General features: G+C 44.1%; 1 protein-coding gene across 14 annotated transcripts; it reads left to right on the top strand.

Annotated features, from left to right (window-relative positions):
• Nucleotides 1-6,968: 6,968 nt before the first annotated feature.
• LOC116281958 (protein VAC14 homolog) lies at nucleotides 6,969-18,319 on the top strand. Of its 14 annotated transcripts, none has more exons than XR_012075781.1 (9): nucleotides 6,969-7,253; nucleotides 8,646-8,796; nucleotides 9,104-9,271; nucleotides 10,269-10,331; nucleotides 10,706-10,919; nucleotides 11,336-11,858; nucleotides 12,154-13,319; nucleotides 15,305-15,415; nucleotides 17,165-18,319. XR_012075781.1 is itself a non-coding variant. In XM_072967757.1 (7 exons), exons 1-7 carry the CDS (start codon nucleotides 8,680-8,682, stop codon nucleotides 17,166-17,168), a joined length of 906 nt encoding a protein of 301 aa, XP_072823858.1. In that variant the 5' UTR covers nucleotides 8,446-8,679; the 3' UTR covers nucleotides 17,169-18,310. The 14 variants fall into 14 exon arrangements, 3 of the variants coding, with proteins under 3 accessions (XP_072823858.1, XP_072823857.1, XP_072823856.1); XR_012075789.1 differs by lacking the exon at nucleotides 6,969-7,253 and having other exon boundaries at nucleotides 8,446-8,796; nucleotides 11,336-11,660; nucleotides 11,759-11,858; XR_012075785.1 differs by lacking the exon at nucleotides 6,969-7,253 and having other exon boundaries at nucleotides 8,446-8,796; nucleotides 12,154-12,420; nucleotides 13,220-13,319; nucleotides 17,165-18,315.
• The last annotated feature ends 7,207 nt before the right edge of the window (nucleotides 18,320-25,526 follow it).

Below are 25,526 nucleotides of genomic sequence, written 5' to 3'. Positions count from 1 at the left end.
CATTCCCCTGGGGCTGCCTCAGTGCAGCTCCTCCACCCAGCTCGGGCAGCCTGTCCCGGCCCCCAGCTACTGGCTTGTGTCTCCAGCTGGGTGTCGCAGGGACACTTTGTGCCTGTTTAACTTAGTTCTGTTGGTCAAGGGGTTCTCCATGCAGATCTGAGCCTCAGAGGCTTCCCCTCTGTCCCCCTGGCCTCTCCGTTGGAGAGGGGAGACCCAGCAAATGAGCGCTAGTCCTCCTTTGCCGCTCCCTCCCCACGGGACTGGTCCTGCACTGTTTTGCTTTTTCGTGGCGTCTTTTTCTTTTGAAGAGGGCGATGTTCTGTTGGAGTTCCGCAGGTGCTCTGGTTGGCTGGGTGGGTCCTTGGATATGAGTTTTGATGTATTTGTGGGAGAGGGTGAGCTATGAGCATCCTTCTACTCCAGCATCTTGGCCACCTCTGTATCCATAAATTGATTTGTAAAATTTTATCACATAACTTGTTTTTCTTCACCATTTAGTGCAACACCCCAAAGCATCTGAAAGGGCTGCTTTATAGTGGATCAGTCTGAAGGCCTGCATTCCATACAGTTGGGGTTTCTGCTGTCTGTAATCCAGCCCTCCAAGATATTGGAGCACGGTTAACAGATCCTGAGTCTAAAATGGTGGGGTGATAGCCACTGTTGGTACATGAGATTTTAGGTGGTAGGCAGATAGCTCCATTTAAAAAAAAAGGGGGGGGGCAGGGTTTATTTATTTATTTATAAGTGGTGGTACTGGGGAATGAACTCATGATCTTGACCATGCTAAGCATGTGCTCTGCCACTGAGCTATACCCTCCCCCCCAGATAGCTCTATTTTTAACTGCAATTTATGTGTTTTAGAAAAATAAATCGCTACCCAAACCCACGATTTTAGGGCATAACTAAGTAGGAATTGAAGATTTATTGTGAGTTAGTTTGAGAAAATATTTTTAAAATAATAGTATAAGTGACTATGATATGGTGAAAATTAAGATTCTGTTACTCCAATTTGGGAAACATGGGCATATGGGAAATTGGTGTCTTAAGTCGTGAAGGGATTAGTGGATTTAGTAAGTATTGAAATAAATAATGCTAAGCGAATCAGGCTCCAAAAGCCCCTTTGTTCTCACCAAAATCTACAGAAACCCACGGTGGACCAAGCCTAACACGTGCGGGTGGTTGAGTGCATGGGCTGCACGCCCCATAAAGCGCAGGTGGAACCAGACTCTGAACGGTTGGCAGCTGACGGCGGGGGCGCTAGGGGAGAAGGCGGAGCCTTGTGGGGGGCGTGGCCAACACCCCAGGGGCCTGTGAGCCGGGGCTAGAGGCGGGTCCTCCAGGCGGAAGGCGGAGGCTGCGGCGCAGTCACCTGCCCCCAGTAACCAGTAATCTGGCGGCTGTCCATTAAACGCTGCCCATGCCGATGCGAGCCTGAGGACTGCTGAGCCTTTGGGCCGCCGGGGGGGCAGATCTGCGGGAATAAAGCCCCGGCCCGGGGTTCTGAGGCAGCGCGCAGCGGGAGAGCCAGACAGGCGGCCGGAAAGGCGTGCGTGGTCCATGAGCCCGCGCCAGCGGCAGCGCAGAGCCGCAGAGGCCCCTGGCCTCAGGGCGACCCTGAGAATGAAGGCACATAATGTATGCGTGGTGTTTAGCACAGGGCCTGGCACATGGTGCGTCCTCCGTGTAGCCTCTGTAACAGGAGGGAGGTGGGAAGCGTGAGACTTTGGTAGTGATGTTGACCCGCCTCATTTCTTACCCAGCTTCTGAGAAGGGAGAGGGACAGTTAGTTGGCCAAGTGGAGACACCAGGTTCAGAACCTCAAGATCTCAAGGCTGGGAGGGCTCTTTGTTTTATCTCTGTCATATCGCCCTTCTCTGCAAGTGAAAGTGGAAGGAATTTGACCTGTTTCTGCAGTCTTATTACATGTACAGTAGTACCTGGTTATCCGTGGGGGATACTCCAAGACAGCCGGGGGGTGCCAGAAACCTTGGATCCTACCGAACCCTATGTATACTATGTTTTTTTTTTCCCCTATACCTACATACCTGTGATGAATTTATAAATTAGGCACAGTAAGAGAATAACCGAATGGCCAGCATCACCACTCTTGCACTTCAGGGTGGTTATTAAGTAAAACAAGGATTACTTGAGCACAAGCCCTGGGATACCGGACAGTCGATCTGATAACCCAGACAGCTTCTAAGTGGGGCAGTAGCATATACAGCATGGATATGCTGGAGGAAGGGATGATTTGCGTCCCGGTGGGACAGCGCGAGATTTCATCTCACCACTCAAATGGCACATGGTTTAAACTTACAAGTTGTTAATTTCTGGAATTTTCCATTTAATATTTTCAGACCGACAGTGGACCACTGGTTACTGAAACTGCAGAGAATGGAGGACTATTGTATATATAACCGTGAGCTGACATTTTGCTTTATTTCCCAATGTACAAAACAAGGTGTTTCACTGGGAACATTTTATTAAGAATTTTCTGCTGTGATTTCGCATTTGCATTTTTTCCAGTCATATCTTTGTGATAAAGTCAGGTGGGTGGGTGATTTCAGAAGGGTAGAAAGAATCAGGCAGTGAAACTGATAGAACTGATAGCAGTCTGGGCGTGAGGAAATATGGATTGTAGTTCTGCCCTGTCCAGTAGGGTAGCCACTGACCACCCGTGGCTATTTACATTTAAATTATGAAAGAGAAATAAAAATTTTAAATCCAGTTCCTGAGCTGTATCACCCGTATGTTCAATAGCCACGTGTGACTGTTGGCTACCATAATGGACAGTGCACATTTTAGAACATTTCCATCACTGCAGAGTGCTCTAATCTAGTCTGTGTGATGTCACCCGTTCTTTGACCTCTGGCAAAATCCTCAACTCAGGGTTTCTTAACCTCAGCAGTACTGACATTTTGGGACAGATAATTCTTGGTTGTGATGGGCTGCCTCGTGCATTAGAGGATTTTTAGCAGCATCCCTGGTCTCTACCCACTAGATACCTGGAGCACTCCATCAGTTGTACAACCAAAAATGTCTCCAGACATTGCCAAATGTCCCTAGGGGTGCAGGATCACCGCCGGTTGAGAGCATTGCCTTAACTGCTTTGGGTTTCAGTTTCCTCCTTAATTCAGGGTTTGAATTTTGCTAAGAGGACCCTCCCATCAGCTCCAACTTTCAGTATTTCCAGAACCACCTAGCTGCTTCGCTCATCAATCAGTGCTCTCGTGAGTGCTCTCTTTTCTCACTGCTGGCTCTCATCAGTGCCAGCAAAATGTAATGATGAGTATTGCTGCACTGAGGAGGAGACCTAGAGCTGATGTATAGACGGGTCTTCGAGTCCGTGGTTTTATTGGCTGAAGCTAAGGCTTCACGGTAACCAGGATGGGCTCACAACCAAGTCTCTGGTTTTCCTGATCTTTGAGTTCCCAAAGCCAGCAAATACAGGTGCCCAGGCCACACTCCCTGAGAACCCTGAGGCCCAAGAGGGGACTCTGGGATTAGAGCTCCTAAATGACGTGTCCCTGCCTGCCAGGAAGGTGGGTGAGGAGGGGGTCCCTAGGGCTCTGTGATCGGATCATGGTTGAACTGCTGAGTCTGACCTACCTCCTTGGAGCCTACCACCTCTGTTAAGGAGACACTCTTTATTACCAAGTGGCTTAAGGAAGTCTTTGGAGTGTGGGTCAAAATTCCACCCAGCACTACTCTGTTAGCAGTGGGACCTCAGCAAGTTGCTTCATCAGGTGTCACAGACCAGCAGCCAGGGGCTGTGTCCTGCAGGCAGACCTGTCTAGTTTGGCCCAGATCTCAGGGTATATTGAGAAATTTCACAGGATTTCTGGCTCCTCTTAAGGAATAGAAGATGTGTCTCTGTGGGGCCCAAGTTCCCACACAGCACATCAGGGGACCTGGGGGTCCACCCTCCTCCCCTGACCAGGACATGGCTCCCCAGTTTGCCTCCTGTGTTGGCAGGTTCGCCACAACCCCTCTTACCTCCCTTGTTCTCACTTGTGTCGCCTGCCTGGCCCCTGTAAGCATTTGAGTTTGTGACCTGGAGTTTAACCTCTCTCTGCCTCAGGTATCTCATCTTAAAAGGAAAAAAAAAATGTGCCTTGAAAATAGTATGCTAAAAGTGAAAGAAGCCAGTCACAAAAGGCCATGAAGTGTATGATTTCATTTATGTGAAATACCTAGACTACACAGATCCTTAGAGACAGATCGTAGATTAGTGCTTGCCTGGGGGTGAGGGGACATGGGGGGTGACTGCAGATGGGCACAGGGTTTCTTCTGGGGGTGATAAAAAAAATTCCTGAAATTGATTGTGGTGACAGTTACACAGCTTTGTGAACACACAAATCGTACACTTTAAAAGCGTGAATTTACAGCGTGTGAATTATATCTCAATTTGAAAAAACTAAGAGCACCTGTAGGTTTGGTGGCAGTGTGAGGGAAGCACTCATTAAGTGGTCCCAGTGATTGTCACCTGAGATCCAAACATGCCTCCTGCTGTCTCTGACTCCTTTCTCCTTTACAGTTTTTCCACTGATTATGTCCAGCAGGTGCTCGGTATACTTTGTTACTTAACCAAGTCTTAGGCCTCCTCAGAAGCCGTTCCTCAGAGTCAGATGTTCTGCTTTTCCTGTTCAGATATTGGAGACTAGTGAGCAGGTGGAAACCAAATTACTTAAATACTCAGCAAAGTAGATGGAGAAGACATTCACCCAGATTCTCTTTGGGAAATCACTGCCCGGATGTGTCTCCTGAGTACAGCACGTTACCTAGAGAACTGGGATGGACCATTGGACTCACCAGGAAGGAAAAGGCAGCCTAATGTCCAGGCTCAGAGTTTTCCAGCACAGGAATAAACGCAGCTCTGGGTTTATCTTTCTATCCTTGAGCCAAGAGCAAAGCAGGTTCTCAGTCAACAGTTAGTGAACAGACATGATCTCGTATAGTGTGTATGAGATCAGTCTGTGTCTCTGTTTCTGATTTTGTTCTGTTTCACGAGCACAGGCAGGCAGAACACATTACATGTGTTCTTTTATTATTTAATTCTCTAAAAACAATGCAAAGCCACTGAAATGACTAGTCCCACCTTCCAAGGGAAGCTCACCCCTCTGAAGACCTAGGAATGTGTGTGGAGTGCCTGCAACCTCTGCCACATGCTGGCTGGACCACTGGACATCCCTCAAATGAAATGGGGTTGGGATAAACAACATCATGCATGTGAAGTGCCTGGCACCCAGGAGGCACCCACAGACAGGAGCCATGATGTTTGCAGTGGAGGACAGGACAACATGGTGGCTATCAGACCCAGTGTCAGGAAAACCTAGGTTTGATTTCTGCACCTACCATGTGACCTTGTGCATGTTTCTTAACATCTTTGAGCCTCAGTTCTCCTCATTTGTAAAATGGGTATTGTAGAACCTAGTTCCGTGGCCCATTTTCATGTTGAAATGAGATAACACGTGTACAGCACCCAGCACCCTATGTGGTGTGTCCTAAGTGCTCAGCAAATGGTTACTCATTTCCTGCCTTCACAGAAGACCAGCCCTCGACCTTCACTGCAACATCTCAACAACGCCCCTCATCTGTACACCCCGTGTGTTGGGGAGGAACGCTTCAGAGATGTGTGAACGCTGGACAGTGGGGACAGTGAGTGGAGAAAGCTGCATTCCCGTCGGGGCCTGAGTTCTGCAGAAGGGAAGTACCCTCTGTGATTGGGTGTGTGCCTTTTGCAGCTGACTCGGTGTAAGAAGATGGGAGGAGGAACTGGTATGCAGCTGAAAGGATGGGCTTTGCAGGTGTCAAGGTTCAGCTGCTCTAGCCTTGAGAAAGGCACTGGGTTCCCCTGTGGCTCTGTTTCAGATCTGGAAGATGAGTTAGTAACAGCCAGAGAAGGTTGTTGTGAGGAATAACTGACCCCTGAAATATTTAGAGTGTGTGTTTAGGAAGGGGTCAGCTCCTCGGTCCTCGTGTGGACTATGGTTGTCCCCGGGCTGTGTACCAGAGGCCTAGGGTCCCGTGTGGGACTCCTTGGGTGGAAGATGATTCTGGCCTGTCTGTCCAATTAGGGACAAGGTCGTGGATGTGGCACTTTGTGAAGCTGAGTAGAGTGTCAGGAGCTTGGAGTTGGCCCCTTTGGGGATTGTGCCTCTTGGGGAATGGGTGTTCCTGCCATCCTGGGACCCTTCTGACCAGTTTGAGAAACAAGGAACCCACTCTGCTCCCTGAGTTGGGGAGATAAAGGTGAGTGTGTGGAAATCAAGGTAGCTAGCGAGAGGGAATAGCTCAGTGGTAGTGCCGGCCTAGCATTCAGGAGGCTCTGGGCTCAATCCCTAAGAGGAAAGCAGGTGAAAAATAAACTTTTTACTTGGGTGAAAAAAACTCAGTAAAAATAAAATTCAGTTCCTTTTCCTTAATTATAAATTATGATGCGTGGATAATACATAATATAAAAGAAATGTTAGAGAAAATCACCACCTGGGGACAGCCACTGTTAACATTTAGTACGTTTCTTGTAAATATATACTTTTGTGTATATATATTTATGTTTTTGTATATATATATATATATATATACACATAATAGATATCTTTTGTGTGTGTGTATATATATATATTTATTGAAGTATAGCCAGTTTACAACGTTGTGTCAATTTCTGGTGTTCAGCACAATGCTTTAGTCATACATGAACATACATATATTTGTTTTCATATTCTTTTTTACCGTAAGTTACTACAAGATACTGAATACAGTTCTCTGTGCTGTACAGTATAAACTTGTTGTCCATCTATTTTGTATATATTAGTCAACATCTGTAGGTCTTGAACTCCCAATTTATTCCTTCCCATTCCCTTCCCCACCCCCGAGAACCATGAGTTTTCCTATGTCTGTGAGTCTGTTTCCGTTTTGTAAATAAGTTCTTTTTTTTCTTTTTGGTTCCACATATGAGTGATATCATATGGTATTTTTCTGTTTCTTTCTTACTTCACTTAAATGACATTCTCCAAGTCCATCCATGTTGCTGCAAATGGCATCATTTTATTCTTTTTTATGGCTGAGTAATATTCCATTATACAAATATACTACAACTTCTTTATCCAGTCATCTATTGATGGACACTTAAGCTGTTTCCATGTCTTGGCTACTGTAAATAGTGCTGCTGTGATCATTGGGGTGCATGTGTCTGTTTGAATTTAAGGTTCACTCTGGATATATGCCCAGGAGTGCGGTTGCTGAATCATATGGTAAGTCTATTTTCAGTCTTTTGAGGAATGTCTATACTGTTTTCCATAACGGCTGCACCAAACTATATTCAGACCATTTTCCCCACAGCATGTATCGTTTGTGGACTTTTGAATGATGGCTGTTCTGACAGGAAGGAAAGAAGGGGGTGGGGGTAGGGAGGAAGGGAGGAAGGAATTTGATTTCTCCTTCCAGCTGAGATGGAATGATAAAGATCAGGTGTAACTTGCCCAGCTGAAACAACTAGTTTCCAGGCTACAACACAGGTTGAGGAACTAAGAACCCAGCTCACTCCCTGAGTTGGGGAGATAAAGGTAAGTGTGGGGAAACTAAGGTAGCTAGAGAGAGGCGATAGCTCAGTGGTAGAGTGTAGGCCTAGCATCCAGGAGGTCCTGCCTGGGTTCGATAACTGGCAGGAGAGGTGGGAGAGGCACGCTCTGTCTTCCTGCCGTCTTTCCGTATTACATGGCCTCCTCATGCTTTTCTGTGTCCTTTTCTGTGTCTCCTTCCCACCGCCTCTGTCGTACTTGAGGCCCCCTTCCTGACCCTGTAGCTGCAGTGTTCTCTCATGGGAATACTGTAGTTTCCTTCTGTCCAACTAGCCTGCCTCCCCCAGCGCAGCCTCTCCAGGCTCCCATCAGAGGCACCAAATCAAAGCACAGACCTGAGCGTGTCACCCCTACTGCTGGAAACCCTTCTCTGGCTCACCTCACCTCTTCCCTTGTCTCCAGCCACACCTTCCACACACGAAACTCCTGACGCCCTCCCCTAAATACATCAGGTTTCTTCACGGACCCGTGCCTTTAGCCACGTTGCTCCCTGTTCTGAGATCCCCTGCCTTCTCTGTTTTCTGGGAAAACGCTTGTTAATGATTCTACGATCTGACTCATACAGCACCTCCCACTCAGCCCGGAGACACTTGCCTCTGCGGCGTCGCTTGTGCTGTGTTGCTACCTGGACTTGTTTTTGTGTGCATCTTGCCTATCGACCCAGGCCTAGTTCACCACCGTTCCCGGAAATAATGTCAGACACAGAGAACCTTTTGGGTGCGCGAATGCAGGGCTAAGCAAGTGCTGAATGAAAGAGATGGAACACTGCACCTTTTAGTCTTCAGCAAGACATTCACTTGCATTCTCTCAGATTCTAGAGTCTTTCAGATTCCACTGTTCCTCGTTCTATTGTAGACAAGGGAAACGGAGGCCCAAAGAAGAGAAACCACCATCACCCCCCTAGCGCCTCCCAGTCAGCAGCAGAACTGGGGAAGGCCTGCCCCGAGACTCTCGATTCATCGTCATAACAGGCCATCTCTCTGCCTCAGCCTTGGCCCTCGAGCTTGCAGCCACAGGAGCAGCCTGCTTCTGCTGGTCCTGAGCTCCTCTCTTCTCTCTCTCCAGGCTGGTCCGGGAGTTCGTGGCCCAGAACACCACCATGCAAATCAAACATGTGATCCAGACCCTGTCTCAGGAGTTTGCCCTGTCTCAGCACCCCCACAGCAGGAAAGGGGGCCTCATCGGCCTGGCCGCCTGCTCCATCGCACTGGGCAAGGTGGGCCTTTCTCCTGGAGGAACAGACACACCAGCCATGGCCTTGACTCTGACCCAGCAGGGTTTTACAGACCTGTCATTTTTCGCCATCCTCTCCACACCTCAGGCCAGCAAGGCTGGCTCTCTGGCCTTGCCGCCTGGTTCTCGGGCACGGCCCCGATGCTGGGAGGCTGACTTGCGGAGGGTCTTTTAGCCCTGCCCTCACACAGAGGCTTGAGCATCTCCGTGGGAGCTGGGGGCTGGGGCCTGGGGCCTGGGGCCTGGGTTCTGATCCAGTCTGAGCTGCTTCTCCTCCTGTTCCACTGCAGGACTCGGGGCTCTACCTGAAAGAGCTGATCGAGCCGGTGCTGACCTGCTTCAATGACGCTGACAGCAGGCTGCGCTACTACGCCTGCGAGGCCCTCTACAACATCGTGAAGGTGGCCCGCGGCGCCGTGCTGCCCCACTTCAACGTGCTCTTTGACGGGCTGAGCAAGGTGACCGCTCCTCACTCTAGCTGGGCTGAGCTCGTCCCACCCACCTTTTTCCCAGAGGCAAGCGGAGCAGATCAGCACCTGCTGCCAGGGAGACTTGTTGTCTGTTGAATCTAATGATACATGTTTTAAATGGGCTTGTATTTGTTTCCCCCCCATATCTCTGTTAGCTTATTTTTTATTGCATTTCATTTTATCAAGGACTGGAGTCAAAAACCAATCATTTGAAAAGCACTATGGATGCTGCACACCAGAAACTGACACATTGTAACTGACTATACTTCAAGGAAAAAGTTTTTTAAAAGAAAAAGAAAAGCACTATTGGGGGAGGGTACAGCTCAGTGGTAGAGTGCGTGCTTAGCATGCATGAGGTTCTGGGTTCAATCCCCAGTACTGCCATTATAAATGAATAAAGCTAATTACCTCTCCCCACAAAAACAAAAAAGAAAAAGAAAACAAAAGCACTAACTTCCCTTATCGAAGGTGAAGATGGTGAATGCGTAGTGCAGACTGCATTTCCCCTGTGAGGAGAGCACAGGCTCTAGGAAAAGCTCTATTAGAAAGGCTTCGGGGTCCCTAACAGCCTCAGCTTCACCCTCAGCTTCTTGGGGTTCCCTCCCTGAAGCTCTACTGCCCTGCTGACGCCCCAGTTGTTTCTAGAGGATCCGCCTCACAGCTGCTCCGTCCTCTCCGGGAGTGGAGAGGGGACCCAGCCTTGTTAGGTTGAAAACCCCTGAGGGAGCCCACCGGGAAGCAGCCACCTGACCGGTGGCAGCGGGTCCCGTCCAGAGGTACCTGACCAGGTCAGGGGTCCACTGCATCTTGGCGCCTTTGCCAGGTTCCGTTTTGCCTCCCTGCCTCCCGTACTTTCTTCCCGGTGCACCGAAAGAGGTGCCCTGCGACGTTCCAGCCACACCAAGGCCTTGGCGGTGGGATTTCAGTGGATTCCTTGTCTTACATACTGACTGTGACCCTCTCTCCACCTCTGTGCCTATCGTAGTTGGCTGCTGACCCAGACCCCAATGTGAAAAGCGGATCTGAGCTCCTAGACCGCCTCTTAAAGGTATTTGTACTTGGTCTCCGCCTTTATTTTTAGAATCTCTTTCCTTCATCTTATAAATTCTATCACTGGCGTGCTCTGCCTAACTTAAATGTTTTTCATTTACATACAGTAAGTGAAACAGTGTATGTTCTGTGCCAAGCGTATAGAGTTATGTCACCAGAAGGATCAAAATGCAGGACTGTTCTATCACCCCCAAACTCCCGTCGTGCTAGCCCCACCCTGCAGCCAGCAGGGGGAATGAAACGGGCCATTCGTGCTAAGCTCACCAGAGCGTTCAATCCAGACCACAGAGATGTAGGTAGGGTCTTGCCTTTTGATTTGTTCTTTTGACCTTGTTTCCTGCTTTTAATCCACCCTTCTTGCTTGTCCTTCAGGCTGTGACAGCATGGATGCTCTGGGGACCTCTCCTGCCTGGCTCAGGCTCTACCATCTTCCCCCACAGCCCCTGGCCCCAAGCAGCTCATGTGCCTTTGACCCACAGGATGTCGAGACAGAAAGCAATGGTTCAACCCACTGAGCTTCATCCCTTTGTTGTAGGAGAGGATTTATTCCAACAGGCAGTATGCCCGGCAGTTCATCATCTCCTGGGTAAGATCCGGTCCCTTGACACTCCTCCTTTGGCTATAATTAGCCTCTAGCTGAATACAGTCTGCTCTTTGGCACCCCCTGGGTGCCTCCTGTGACCACAGAGACACCTCTTTATTATCCCTCTAGGACCCAGTGACACCAGATAAACCAAAAACATAACTTAGTCGGCTTTGACCCCAAAGCCCATCACGTTTGCCCCTGAAAAGGATACAGTTCTTTCCTTGTCCTCAGAATCACCCAGATGCCTCCTTCAAATAAACAGGAACAACAGCCGCTTGCACCCCCTCCCCTGTGGGCCCCTCAGTTCCCTGAAAAGCTGCCTCAGCAGGGCCCCTTCTCACTGGCCAGTCCCAGAGGATGGGTGAGGAGACGCAAGTTCTTAGGCTGGTGACTTGCCCTGCTGGTTTCTTTCCCAGCCCAAATCCTGGTTCTGGAGTCCGTGCCAGACATTAACCTGCTGGATTATTTGCCAGAGATCCTGGATGGACTCTTCCAGATCCTGGGTGATGACGGCAAAGAGATTTGGAAACTGAGTGACAGGGAAGAGGCAGGCTGCCAAAGCCCTCAGTGCATATACATATCCGACATCCAACAGACAGGCAGCGCTGGGAAAACAAGAAATTGCTCTCTTCCTCCAGATCCGTGTGCTTCCCGCTTTGAGGAGCTAAGAGCTCATCCACCCCAGCCTCTGAGGAGCACTCATCTGACAAGTGTATCCCATCAAGTGTGGTCCTCCTCTGGGTGGGTGACCCAGAGCAGAAGTGGCACTGGTGGAGGCTCCTCCAGCCCTGGCTGGCGTGTGCTGTCTCCCTTCTTCTCTGCTCATTGGTAGGTGTCAGGTGGTCCTTGGAGAATTCTTGAAAGAAATTAAGAAGAACCCCTCCAGTGTTAAGTTTGCTGAGATGGCCAGCCTCCTGGTGATCCACTGCCAGACCACGGGTGAGTGTGTCAAGGCCCCAAGGCCACCCCCCTCCTCAGAAGCACCTTCTGTCTCACCATCTGGGAGAGAGGCCTCGTTGGAGTGTGAATCAGAGTGACAAGGGATCTTGGAGTGGTGGGTCCTTATGGGAGAGAATCTGGTTCTCTAACAAAAGTGTAACTACCCAAAATCAGGAATTAAAAAATGGGAACCTTATTATATATCCTAATTTACTATTTATCAACCTATAGTAATATTAACAATGTTCTGCTTGTGGCATAACTTCTTATTGTATAAATAATATATGATGCTCAGGTGTGTAATTTAGAAAGAAAACGTGTTTCCCTGCACAATGAACACCACAAAACATGGTTGAAAAACTAGAGAATACTTACATAAATGGAAAGATATCCCAATTTCCAGTCAAGATGGCGGAGCGGCAGGACCACAAGCTCGCCTCTCCTCACAACTACAACAGAACCATAACTGACTGCTAAACAACCATCAAAAAATAAAAGACTGGAACCTAGCAAAAAAGGTCTTCTTCAACTGGAAACATAAAGAGGGAACCACAGCAGGATGGTAAGAGGAGCATGTTCCCAATATAATCAGGCCCCATACCCCCCAGGGTGGGCAACCCACAAGCTGAAGAATGATTAAGTCACGGAGGCCCTCCCACAGAAGTGAGAGTTCTGAGCCCCACGTCAGGCTCCGCAGCCCCGGTTTCCGGCATTGGGAGGAGGAGGAGACCCCAGGACACCTGGTTTTGAAGGCCTGTGGGGCTCCAGGGGCCCCACAGGACTGGGGGAGACAGAGACTTCACTCGCTTGGGAAGCATACATAGAATCTGACGTGCACCAGGTCCAGGGGCAGAGGCAGTGATTTCATAGGAATGTGGAAATGTACAACCAAGAATACTCTATCCAGCAAGGCTCTCAGATTTGATGGAGAAATCAAAAGCTTCACAGATAAACAAAAGCTAAAAGAATTCAGCACCACCAAACATTAAAGGAACTTCTCTAGTCATCAAACCATAAGACAAAAAAGAACAAAAAGAAGAAAGAGAAAAAATAAAGACCTACAAAAGATTGCTTTGGCAGTCTGGGGTCTTTTATGGTTCCATATAAATTTTGGAATTGTTTGTTCTACTTCTGTGAAAAATGTCATAAGTATTTTGACAGAGGTTGCACTGGATCTGTAGATTGCTTTGGGTAATGTGGCCATTTTGCTAATGTCAATTCTTCCAATCCAAGAGCACAAGACTTCTTTCCATTTCTTTGTATCATCTTCAATTTCTTTCATCAATGTTTTACAGTTTTCAGAGTATAGGTAACTTCCTCAGTTAAGTTTTTTTCTAGGTATTTTGTTGTTTTTGATGCAGTGGAAATGTTTATGCCAGTTACAAAATTCTGGTTTTTGAAGTGGAAAAAAAAAAAGTGAATGAAGGGCTGCAAATGGCAAGATATTCCTCCTCCTTATGGGTGAGTTGTATTCCATTACATATATGTTCTGCATCTTCTTTATCCATGGATGCTTCCATATCTTGGCAATTATAAATAATGTTGCTGTTAATAGCAGGGTGTATGTATCTTTTTGAATTAATGTTTTTGTTTTTCTCAGATATATGCCCAAGAGTGGAACTGCTGGGCCATATGGTGGTTCTAGTTTTAGTTTTTTGAGAAGCCTTCATATTATTTTCCATGGTGATTGCACCAATTTACATTCCCACCAACAGTGTTCAGGGGTTCCCTTTTCTCCACATCCTTGCCAGCATTCATTATTTGTGTTCTTTTTGATGACTGCCATTTTGACAGGTGAGAGATGTTATCTCATTGTGATTTTGATTTGCATTTCCCTGATATTAGTGATGTTGAGCAACTTTTCATGTTCCTGTTAGCCATCTGCATTTCCTCTTTTGGAAAAATGTCTGTTCAGTTAAAAAGCAACCAACCAACCAATCCACCCATTTAATATATGGGCAGAAGAACTGAAGTATAGTTGATTTAAAACTAATACAGTTGTATTAGTTTCTGGTGTACAGAGGGGATGGACTTGGAGGGCATTAGGCTAAGTGACGTAAGTCAGACAGAGAAAGACAAATACTGTGAAATACCACTTACATGTGGAGTCTGAAAAAAAAAAAAGCAGCAACTAGTGAATATAACAGAAAAGAAACAGACTCCCGGATGTAGAGAAGGAACCAGTGGTTACCAGGGGGGAGAGGGAAGGAGGTGGGGCGAGATGGAGGTGGGGATTAAGAGGTACAAACCATCAGATATAAAGTAAGCTACAAGGATTTATTGTACAACATGGGGAATATAGCCAATATTTTATAATAACTGTAAGTGGAGTGTAGCCTTTAAAAATTGTGACTTACTATGTTGTATACCTGTAACATGTACTATTGTACTTCAACTATACTTGAATTTTAAAAATATGGTATTATAAAATATATAAATAAATTTTTAAAATAAAAGATATCCCACATTTATGGGTTAGATGGCTTAATATTAAGATGATGGCAATATTCCCAAATAGAGCTACATATTTAATTCAATCTGCATCAAAATAACAGTTGCATTTTTCTCAGAAGTTTTTCAGATCCTAAAATTCACGTGGAAATGCAAAGGACCCAGAATACCCAAAACTACCTTTCAAAAGAAGAACAACATTGGAAGAGTCACACCTTACTACAAAGCTCTAGTAAAAATGATAAGGTACCAAGACAGTTCCCTGGGGAAAATGAGTCTTTTCAACAAGCAGTGCTGGAACTGCTGGAACAGCTGGACAGCTGCTGCAGCAGCAGAGGGAAGCTGGACCCCTTCCTCACAGCCTTCACCAAACAGTAACTCCAGATAGATCACAGGGTTAAACAAATGTCCTTATTTAAAACTAGAGTTCTTAGAATAATATTTAGGAGTAAATCTTTACAACCTTTGGTTGAGCAGTTTAAAATACGACATCAAAAGCTTATGGGACAAAAGAAAGAGTCATCAAAATTACATAATTTTATGCTTCAAAAGATACTACCAAGAAAGTGAAAAGACAGTTCTACACAAGGAGAAGGAGTATTTGCAAATCCTACATCTGATAGCGGACTTGTATCTAAAATATATAAAGAACTCATAACTCAAATTAAAAACTAACTCAGTTTAAAAAATGAAATCTGAATAGACATTTCTCCAAAGAAGATATACAAATGGCCAAAAAGCACAGAAAAAGAGACTCAACATCCTTAGCCATCATGGAAATGCAAATCTTTACAAAACTTTACATCTATGGGTGTTAGTTTAGTATCATTGACTAGTATCAAAAAAAAAAAAGAAGAGAAAAATGTGTTGGCAAGAACGTGGGGTAATTTGAACCCTTATACATTGCTGCTGGGAAATGTAAAATGGGACAGCTGCATTGGAAAATAGTTCGTAAGTTCCTCAAAAAACATATGACCTAGCAACTCCATTCCTAGGTATGTATCCAAGAGAAATGAAAACATGTGTCCACATGAATGTCCTTAACAACACTATTCCTAACAGCCAGAAAGTAGAAGTGACCCAAATGTCTATCAGCGGATGAATGGGTAAGTAAAACGTGATATATGCGTATGATAGGTATTATTTTACGTTTAATCCTGTGAAGGACATGATCAGACTGGTTTCATATAGTAAACAATCTTATGGCTACAGGGGAAAAGGGGGTGGGAAGGGATAAATTTGGTAGTTTGAGATTTGCAAATGTTAGCCACTATATATAGAAATAGACAATAAAAATTTTCTTCTGTACAGCACAGGGAACTATATTCAATCTATTGTGATAACCTTTAATGAAAGAATATGAAAATGAATATATGTACGTATATGCATGACTGGGACAGTGTGCTGTACACCAGAAATTGACACATTGCAACTGACTGTACTTCAATTAAAAAAAAAGATTTCCTTTACTGTCAATGTGGATAACTTGGGGGGGGGGGAGTAGGGATAATACTGAAAATGGAGAAAGGGAAGACACTGGGAGACTGCTGTTATGTTCCAAAGATGCCTGCACTGAGGCAGTAGTAGGTGTGACACGGGAGATGGGACAAATGTAGGAGATATTAACAGTCGAGAATGAATGAGACACAGCAAGCCACGGAGGAGAACAGGGAAAGAGAGGAGTCATAGCAAGCACCTGCTCATGAGGAGGCCGCTCGGGCAGTGTCACCAGAGAGTAAAAGCTCCCAAACTGTACAAATATCAAAAGTTAATGAACTTTCAGAAACTCTCTCCTAGAACAGGCTACACAGCCAGACTCCCTGGATTCAAATCCAGCTTCTTCATTTCCTGTGTTGCCTCAGGCAAGTGATTTACACTTACAGGCCTCCGTTTCCCATCTGTAAAGTGGAGATAATATCACCTATTCGTTGAGCTGTGCGGATTAGACAGTCAGTAAGAGGTGCTAGGACTCCTCGAACACTTGCATGTATCTGGACTATGTATAAATATATGCATCGACGTACTAAGTCCTTACCTTATCAATCTGCAGCAAGCCTATCTCTTTACTATGATTCCTAACCTCTGCATGGCACCCAGTGCTAACTGATGCAGCTTATACCCTGGGAATGCCTGAGAGGCAGCAAGTCTCAAGCTGTGGCGTGGTGGATTTGCCGGCCTACTCACCAGTCAATAGCTAGCAAATATCAATGACTCCATCGTAAAAATAGATACATTCAGGCTTACGATGTGAAGGTTCCAGGCTCAGTACACCCACTCCGTTTCCCTTGCTTAGCAGCCCTCTTCAACATCACGTATGTGTCTACTGCAATGACTGACTGTCTGCCTTTTGCGGAAGCTGTCAATACTCTGCACATGCAGCATCTGGAAGGATTAAGCAGAACACTAGGGAATTAAAAGATACAATTACGTGAAAATTAAACAAAGCATAAATACAGGACAGAAATAGACTCATGGACAGAGAATACAGATTTGTGGTAACGGGGGTGGGGGGCAGGGTAGAGGGTGGGAAGGGGTAGACGGGGGTTTCAAAATTGTAGAATAGATAAACAAGATTACACTGTATAGCACAGGGAAATATACACAAAATGTTATGATAAATCACAGAGAAAAAAATGTGAAAAAAAAAAGGAAATCGAAAGATGTGTTCTAATCCCCAGAAAAGAGTTTCAGTAAGCTTTTACACTTTTCCCCTCCTTTGTGTTAGTCTAATATTAAATAGAGTTCTGTCCCTTTAACTGTCAAGTGGCTTTCCAGCCTACAAGTAATCGTTCTCCACAGGGGAGTCTTTTAAAAATTATAAATAAAACACCCGAAATATTTTCTTTTTCCTACAGATGAGAACATTAGAGCACTGGCCTTCCGACCTGTTCTGTACAAGAATGAGTTGTGTCAACACAGTGCTCCCAGCTACAGCACTGAAAAAAACAAGTTTAATTAAAGACAGAGAAGAAACAGCATGTGGAGCCTAAGTCACTGAGGTACAGTGAAGAGTTGTCATCGTCAGTGTCAGTTCTCTGTGAACAAATCTCTATGTCAGGGCCAGGAGGAGAAGAAAAAGAAACAGTGAAGTAAAAGTGTGATGCTATCAAGGAAAAACATCGTGGTATCAAACGTCAATATTCACACTAAGAACTGAAAAACAGTTTTTCTTTAGTACTTACTTCCAGAGTCTGAACACTACTCCTAACATCATAAAACATCTTTGTTCTACCAAAGCAAAAACAACAACAACAAAAAAACTCTTTGGATATAAAGAGACGCCTTTAACCACACACATGTTTTTCAAGTTAGAGCAGAAGCACATAAAGGGAAAGCAGCTTGCTTGGCCAGGCGCACAGGTGAGGGTCCAGCAAAAGCAAACAGTGCTTTCCTGGGTTGATTCCAGAACATTGGTTACATACCTTCCTCAAATTCTAATTTGAAGGAGAAAGTGCCCCATTATCACAGCACTGTTTTCCAGTATTAAGCACAGCTCTGGCTACCTTCCAGCAATAGCCTGCTTACCTGTCCCCGGCCCTTCTGCCACGGCCCTGCCGTCAGAGCGGCGGGGCAGCACAGTGATGAGAAAGAGGGCAGATGTGCCCCTGTTCAGCCTCAGCTCCGCCACTTCCAAGCTCAGTAACTTTTGGACGAGTTACCTACTTGAGGCTCTTTTTCCTCATCTCTAAAATAGGGATGAGAGCAACTCCTCAGCAGGGTTATGGTAAGGCCTCAGGCCTCAGTGAGACAATGTACCTTAAGTGCCCATTTCATTTGTCGGCGCATACATTTGGCTGTCCGTAAACAACACGAACTTTTGATCTTTGTAACACTGACCACTTGCTGATCTTGTATGTCATCATACTCTCTAGATTGTGTATTTTTTTCATCTGTAATAAAGGCTAACTCAGCTCAGTGGGAATGTTCAGTATCAAAAGTCTCTACAGCTCTCTCAGGCATACAGAACTTGGTCGGTTTCCCCGCAGCACAGTATTACAGAACGGTTGTCAGTGGGGGCCCTGGTGTCCACGCTGCCTGCTCTCACTGGTTACATTTCAGTCCTGGTGTTGGTACTGTTTCATAGCATACAACTTTTGGCACGTTACTTAACTTACCTGTGTTTTCAAGTTTCTCATTTATAAAATGGAGATATAGAAATATACATATATATATATATGGTTGCTGTAAAATTAAATATGTTAAATATACGTAGAGCTATTAGAATAATGCCTGGTCCAAGATGAGCTCAAAAAACATTTGCTATTACCTGATAAATGCATATGCACAATGAATATTATTTTATATTTATGGTAATAGTAGTAAATATTTCTCAGAATTTATAGGATATAAAGTTATGGAGAGAGGGAGTGGGATAAATATCATGATAAGGCCAACAGGAACATGTATAAAGGAAAAATACTGACCAATACAAGAAAGTAAGTGAATAAGAATCACTATAAAGAAAGAATCCAGCCTTTACAGAGAGCACCAAACTGGAATGAGTTAACGATGGAATGAAATGGAAAAGAACACAACACATAAAACTGCCATATTTTAACTGTATGAGGGACAGCATCGCGGAGAAGACAGTGGGAAGATTCAGAGCGATGACGAAAGAAATACAAGCTATTTGAAACAGTAAAAGACGTGAGCAAAGGTATGAGAGGAATAGCAACGGCCCGTTTGGAGGCCAGTAACCAGATGTGAGTCTGCCTGGAACTGAGGGTTCGTGTAGGAGAACATGTGACACGATGCTCTCATTTCCTTTCCCCCAGAGCTCAGCATGCTCACTAAAGGTGCTCATTAAATATCTATGTAAAAGACAGAATGAATTCCAAGCGCAGCCAGTCTAAAATGCTAGATTAAGCAGAGCTTCCCATAAGTGTACCAGGGCACACACTGTTGTTCCCCAAATAGGTGTCAGCTGTACTGAGAGGGTGATTCAGCCCTTAGAATCCAAAACCTCTGGCCGTAAGATGGATTGCTTACTACCCCGGTGTATCATACAAATGTCATCATTTTCTAAGTGGACCATGCCATAAAAAGTTAGGAAACAATGAATTAAAAAAATGGCTATTACGCCACAGGTAATGAGACAGAGATAAAGAAGACTAAATAAAAGAGGAGATTGTAGATCCGGGATTTGTAGATACTAGCTACTATAGATAAAATAAACAACAGGGTCGTACTGTAGCACAGGGAACTATATTCAATACCTTGTAATGGCCGATAATGAAAAAGAATATGAAAATAAATATATACATGTAGAAATGAATCACTATGCTGTACACCAGAAATTAACACAACATTCTGTAGCCATTATGGAAAACAGTATGGAGATTCTGCAAAAAACTAAAAATAGACTTACCAAATGATCCAGCAGTCCCACTCCTGGACATATGTACGGAAGGAACCTTAATTTGAAAAGATACCTGCACTCCAATGTTCATAGCAGCACTATTTACAATAGCCAGGACGCAGAAATAACCTAAATGTCCATCAACACATGATAAAGAAGTTGTGGTGTATTTATACAATGGAATACTAAGCCATAAAAAAGAATAAAATGCCATTTGCAGCAACTTTGATGAACCTGGGGAATGTCATTCTAAGTGAAGTAAGCCAGAAAGAGAAAGAAAAATGCCACATATCACTTAAATGTGGAATCTTAAAAAATAAAAAACGCACTTATTTACAAAACAGAAACAGACGCACAGTCATAGAAAAACTTATGGTTACCAGGGCGGGAAGTGGGTGGGAAGGGATAAATTGGGAGTTTGAGATTTGCAGATACTAACTTCTATGCATAAAACAGAAAAACAAGTTTATACTGTGCAGCACAGGGAACCATATTCAGTATCTTGTAACCTATGGTGAAGAAGAATATGCGAACGAATGTACATAGGCTCCTATGTGACTGAAGCATTGTGCTGTACACCAGAAGCTGACACCACGTTGTAAACGGACTGTACTTCAATAAGAATATAAATTTTTAAAAGATACAACATTGTAAATCAAATATACTTCAATAAAAATAATAAAGGCAAAATTGGGAAAAACCAAAAAATGAAAAAAAAAATCAGATACACTGTACAATGGTTGTTGCCTAGTTTGATGTTACTGTGGAAGACCAAGTCAAGACACGGAGCAGAAAGAGCCATTCAAAAACTACTGTAATTGGCAAGGCACAGAAAATAAAGACCAAAATTTGTATCTGAGCAAGTGTTAGAATGCACACTATTGACAAATTCCTCCTAGTCTTTAAGAGATGATAACAACACCTGTTATTTACTAGAGGCTCACTATGTATCAAGCCTTGTGCCATATTATAAATACTATCTCATTTTATCCTCCAAACATCCCAGAAGGGTAGTCATTATTATCCCCACTTTGTTCATAAAAGGCAAGGCTTAGAATATTAAGTCACCTGCCCAAGGTTACCCAGCCAGTAAAATGGCAGAGCCAGAAATCAACCCAGGTCCATCTAACTCTCAAGTCTAAGTCCTTATTAAATGCATTTTAATAAGTAAGTCACTCAAGAAAGGGCTCTGAGGAAGGCATCTCAGGTACAAAGAAAGAAGAGCCACTGAGGCAAACACGGGCAAGGCCCACCTACGCACTGTTCCGGGAGAGGCTGTCCTTGCCCAAGGCTCACTGACTAGATCCATAGTGTAAGAAGTCTAGAGGTCTGTGTATTAGTTTTTTAATGCTGCAGTAACCCATTGCCACAAATTTAGTGGCTTTAAACAGCACAAATTTATTACTGGACAGGTTTATAGGTCAGAAGTCTGATTAAGAGTCTCACTGGTCTAAGATCAAGGTGTCAGCAGGGCTGTATTCCTCTGAAAACTCTACAGAAGAACCTACTTCCTTTGCCTTTTCCAGCTGCTAGAGGCCACCAGCATTCCTTGGCACATGGTCTCTTGCCACCATCTTCAAAGCCAGCAATGATGGGTTGAGCTCTTCCCATACTGCTGTCTCTATTGTTCTTCCATAATCTCATCACCTGTTCACCTCAGAAAGGTTCTTCAATGATAAACATGCAGTGAGGCTGTACACACTGAGATAATCCACCATAATCTCCCCATCTCAAGGAATTCAACTTAAGTTAATCACATCTGCAAAGTCCTCTTTGCTATGTAAGGTAATAGGTTGTGAGGATTAGGACAGAAGGACCTATGGGGGTTGGGGGGATATTATTCTGCCTACCACTGTCTGCCTATGAGAGGGTGGTGCAATGTTTGAACCACGTAACTCACAACACTTTAGCTTGCCCTAAAGCTTGCTTACAGAAAGAGAGTAGGCTGTTCAGGGGAAACCATGTCCCGTGCCCTGTGCCAACACATTTTACATTATATTCAATCATTTGTTTCCTGATTTATACATGAGTATCTTGTGAGTGCTAACAGAATGAGCCAGGGTCTCTTAGTCCAAAAATTCTGGGACTCAGACAAAATCAATTTTCTCAATCTTTAAGTTAAGGATCAGAATCAGAGGGGTTGTATCTCTGATAAAAACAGCCACTTGAGAATCATGTTGAAGAAGCTATCTGTAATTAGATATATCTAAGAATGCAGCTATATGTGACTCTCTTTGATTTACAAGACTTGTATCAATGAAGAGAATACAGTTTTTTGATTGCACCTGTGTGATCAATCAAATGGTGTGAAGCAGAAGGCAGCAGGGAATTCAAACCAGCAACTTTAAAAATCTGGATCCCATAGTTAGCTGTTGCCTAGGGGTCCTGGGGGAGAATAGGGCTTGACTGCTCACGAGGATGGGGTTTCCTTCTGGGAAAATAAAAAATGTTCTAAAATTGATAGTGGTGGTGGTTGCACAAATCTGAATAGCAACAACAAAAAAGTCCTTGCACTGTATATTTTAAATAAGTGAATTGTGTGACACTGAATTATATATCTCAATAAACTTATTAAAAGAAAAACTTGGGATCACAGAAGCCAATGAGAGGAGGGTCTGATTACTAGGAGGAAATGGGGCAGGGGTCTTACGCAATTTATGATCTTAGTGAAGATCCTTCCTTAATGTCCACTATTTTCCTCCTTGCTTTTTTCCTCTACTCTAGCTTTTCTTTGTTCTTGGAAATGTCACACTTTTCCACCACTTTCCCTTTTTTTTGGTTTGGTTTTTTTAGGTGACTAATCAATTAATTTACACATAAAATATATACAACAAATTTATTCCAAAAATTATAAATACTATAGAATGTGATTCTGATGTTAGATCCCAATGCTCTTTACTAAAGAATAAGTACGTCTTATGGTTACTGGGGGAAGGTGGGTAGAAGGGATAAATTTGGGAGTTTGAGGTTCACAAATGTTAGCTACTATACATAAAAACAGATTTTAAAAAAGATTCTTCTGTATAGCACGAGGAGCTATATTGAATATCCTGTAATAACCTTTAATGAAAATGAATGTATGTACCTATATGCATGACTGGGACGGTGTGCTGTACACCAGAAATTGACACATTGTAACTGACTATACTTCAATGAAAATAAATAAATAAAGAGGAGCCTCTTCATATTGCCAAAGCAAAACCTGCACCAAAGTTGGACAGGCATGGATGACTTTATTCCAGACTATTGCAACAGGAGAGAGAGTCCAGAACTGAGTCTGAGCCCAACTGCACTGAAACAAAGGGCAGGAGGGTTGTTAGGGAGGGAGTGAGAGAAAGAACATAGGTGATCTGTGTTTGCTGGTTGGATTTACCCAAAGGAAAAGCAAGCTCATATCTTTGGGACAGGAGGTTGTTTTATAACAAAGTGCACATCAAAATCAGGCTCTCTTACTGCTTCACAAAACCTGGGGAGTGTAGAGGTGCTCTCTGCCTTGATGTCTACACTCTAAGAGATGGGGTGTGAATCTGTCAAGACACTAAGAGATTTTTTATCTCAAAGAGGTAGAAAAAAAATCGCCCAAGTTCTCTAACATACATGTTCTAGAAAAGTGAGGGCAGGTGCCTAGAGTCAAGAAGAATCTTGTATAAAGTTTGGACAAACAGAGGGTGACGTTAAGGCCATCTTGGTCCATATTTTTAAGTTTCTTAAAAAGTACTAAAGCAGTCATAGAGAGAGCAATGTATTAGTGAGAGTTGTGCAGATGAACAGGATCGATTGTGTGTATGTGTGTGTGTGAGTGTGTTCAGAGAGAGAGACTAATTAATTTAAAGGAATTGGCTCTTGAAGGGTAGCAAGTCTGAAACTTGCCAGGCAGGCTAGAGACGCAGGTAAGAACAAATGGGGAGCTTAAGGGTAAAGACCTTAGCCTTTGCCTCTTAAGGCTTTTAACTGGTTGAGGCCCCCTCACATCATGGACAATAACCTACTTTACTCCCATTCTACTGATTTAAATGTTAATCTCATCTGAAAACGATCTTCAGAGCAGCATCCAAACTGATGTTTAAGCTGGGTGCCATGACCTAGCCAAGCTGGCACAGAACATCCATCCTCACTGCGAGGCGGTGAGCCTGGTATACACAAAAACCCTCTCAGGGGCTAGCTACATGGAATTCTCATCATGTCTTTCTGAAGAGTAAGTGTCTCCGAGAAACATTCCTCTACTACTTTTATTGAATAAATCAGTTACCTAATGGGGGAAATTTCACATAAGTTGACATCAACTAGGTTTTTGTGAATTTTTATAGTTTCAAAGAAGCAGCGACAATCCTAATTTTTTCTTTTCTGGATAATGAAGCTGCCTTTGAAATATATGAATATCGGGAGGAGTGCCCTGAGGCAAAGAAGATACCACTTTGTAAGGAAAGGATCCAATTTGGGAAGCAAGAACTGTGCTTTCCGTGGCCTTACAGGTAAGAAGGCTCTGACCTTCTGCTGATAAGACTATATTATTTCTCCAGCTGCAGGGGACCCAGCACACAATCTCAGAAGTAAAGAGATTGGCACTTTACATTTTCACTGTGATATGGCCAAAAAAAAATGAGATGTGGGAATACAGCTTTTCTTAGAGTTAGTCTACACACCTACAACCCACGATAAGAATGAGATGAAGTGAGCCTTAGAAATGGTAAGTTTAGATGCCGTGTAGTGCTCGGTACTCTGGGAGAGGAGGAGATAGGAGAATCAAATGGGGAGATGCATTCAAGCACTAAATAGAGATGTAAAGAAGAGCTTGCAACAGATGAAGTTATTATTCACCTGATGTGTTGCTCTCTCTCAGATCATTGGATACACCTTAAAATGCAAATTGCCCCTTTCTAGATACTGGCAACTTTTTTCTCCCTTCAGAGGACTGAAGATAATATTGGTTTTTTACCCAGGGCCCTGTTTTTCAACTTCCAAAGTTCTATGTAAAGGTAAAGTTATTTTAATCTATTCCCACAGCTTCCTCCTTCTCTTGGAGTCTTTATCATCCTCTACTATTCAGCTTTTAAGATTCTAATAATGAACAGCGCGACTTTTAACAAAAAGGAAATTAAACTGATCTACGACCCAGATTCGTGGAAACATACTTGCTGGCTATTTACTCACTTGTCAGAGATCAAAGATGTGCATGATAACTATGAATTATTACTCTAGTTTTCAGAGTCCGTACCCCATTTTTCCTATTCTGCATCCTTCCTATGTTTTAATTCTTATTTAAGACTGAAGAGTAGCAGAATATGCCAGCTGAAATTGGCCTGTTGGCATATGAATGATTTTGAGCTGAAGGCAACTGAGAAGAAGCACATACAAGAAAAGCTTTCTGTGTTCCCTCCATTTGCCTAAAAGCAGGACATAAATTTGTGAAGGTGCCCCATCTCCCTTCCACCAGGAAGCACAGAAATTAATCACCTGTAACAACTCTAACCTCTACACCCTACTCAGCCCAGAGATGGGACCAGAGAAATCTACACGACAGACGTGACCAATCACCCTTGTCTTGCACCAGCCCCTCGTATTTACCATCCCACAATTTGCTCCCCTGGAAACTCAAAGTCCTTCTCCTTTCTCTTGTCTCTTCTCTAAAAATTTATCATTCTTTTGTTAAGATGCCATGTAAGCCCAAGTTCTAACCACCCCTTTGAATTACCATCACTGAGTGTTCCCTTGCGTATGGGAGACACACATGTTAATAACATTGTGTTTTCCTCCCATTGATGTGTCTTTGCAAGGCCTCAGCCAGAGAACCTAGGAGGGCAGGGGGAAAAAGGTCTTCTTCCCCTGCAATAATAAAGCCCGCTGTTACAAACATTACG

Source organism: Vicugna pacos, chromosome 9, assembly GCF_048564905.1.
Source record: "Vicugna pacos chromosome 9, VicPac4, whole genome shotgun sequence".
In the NCBI taxonomy this organism is placed as follows: Eukaryota; Metazoa; Chordata; class Mammalia; order Artiodactyla; family Camelidae; genus Vicugna; species Vicugna pacos.
Note: the sequence above shows the minus strand (reverse complement) of the source record. Positions and strands in the feature narration are given on the sequence as shown.

Bases quoted from the DNA above. Each gene is read 5' to 3' on its own strand.
- LOC116281958 (XM_072967755.1), top strand. From the start codon at position 8,680: ATGCAAATCAAACATGTGATCCAGACCCTGTCTCAGGAGTTTGCCCTG. The intron at 10,332-10,705 runs GTATTTGTACTT...CTTGTCCTTCAG, and splicing joins TCCTAGACCGCCTCTTAAAG to GCTGTGACAGCATGGATGCT. The intron at 10,920-11,335 runs GTAAGATCCGGT...TTTCTTTCCCAG, and splicing joins GGCAGTTCATCATCTCCTGG to CCCAAATCCTGGTTCTGGAG.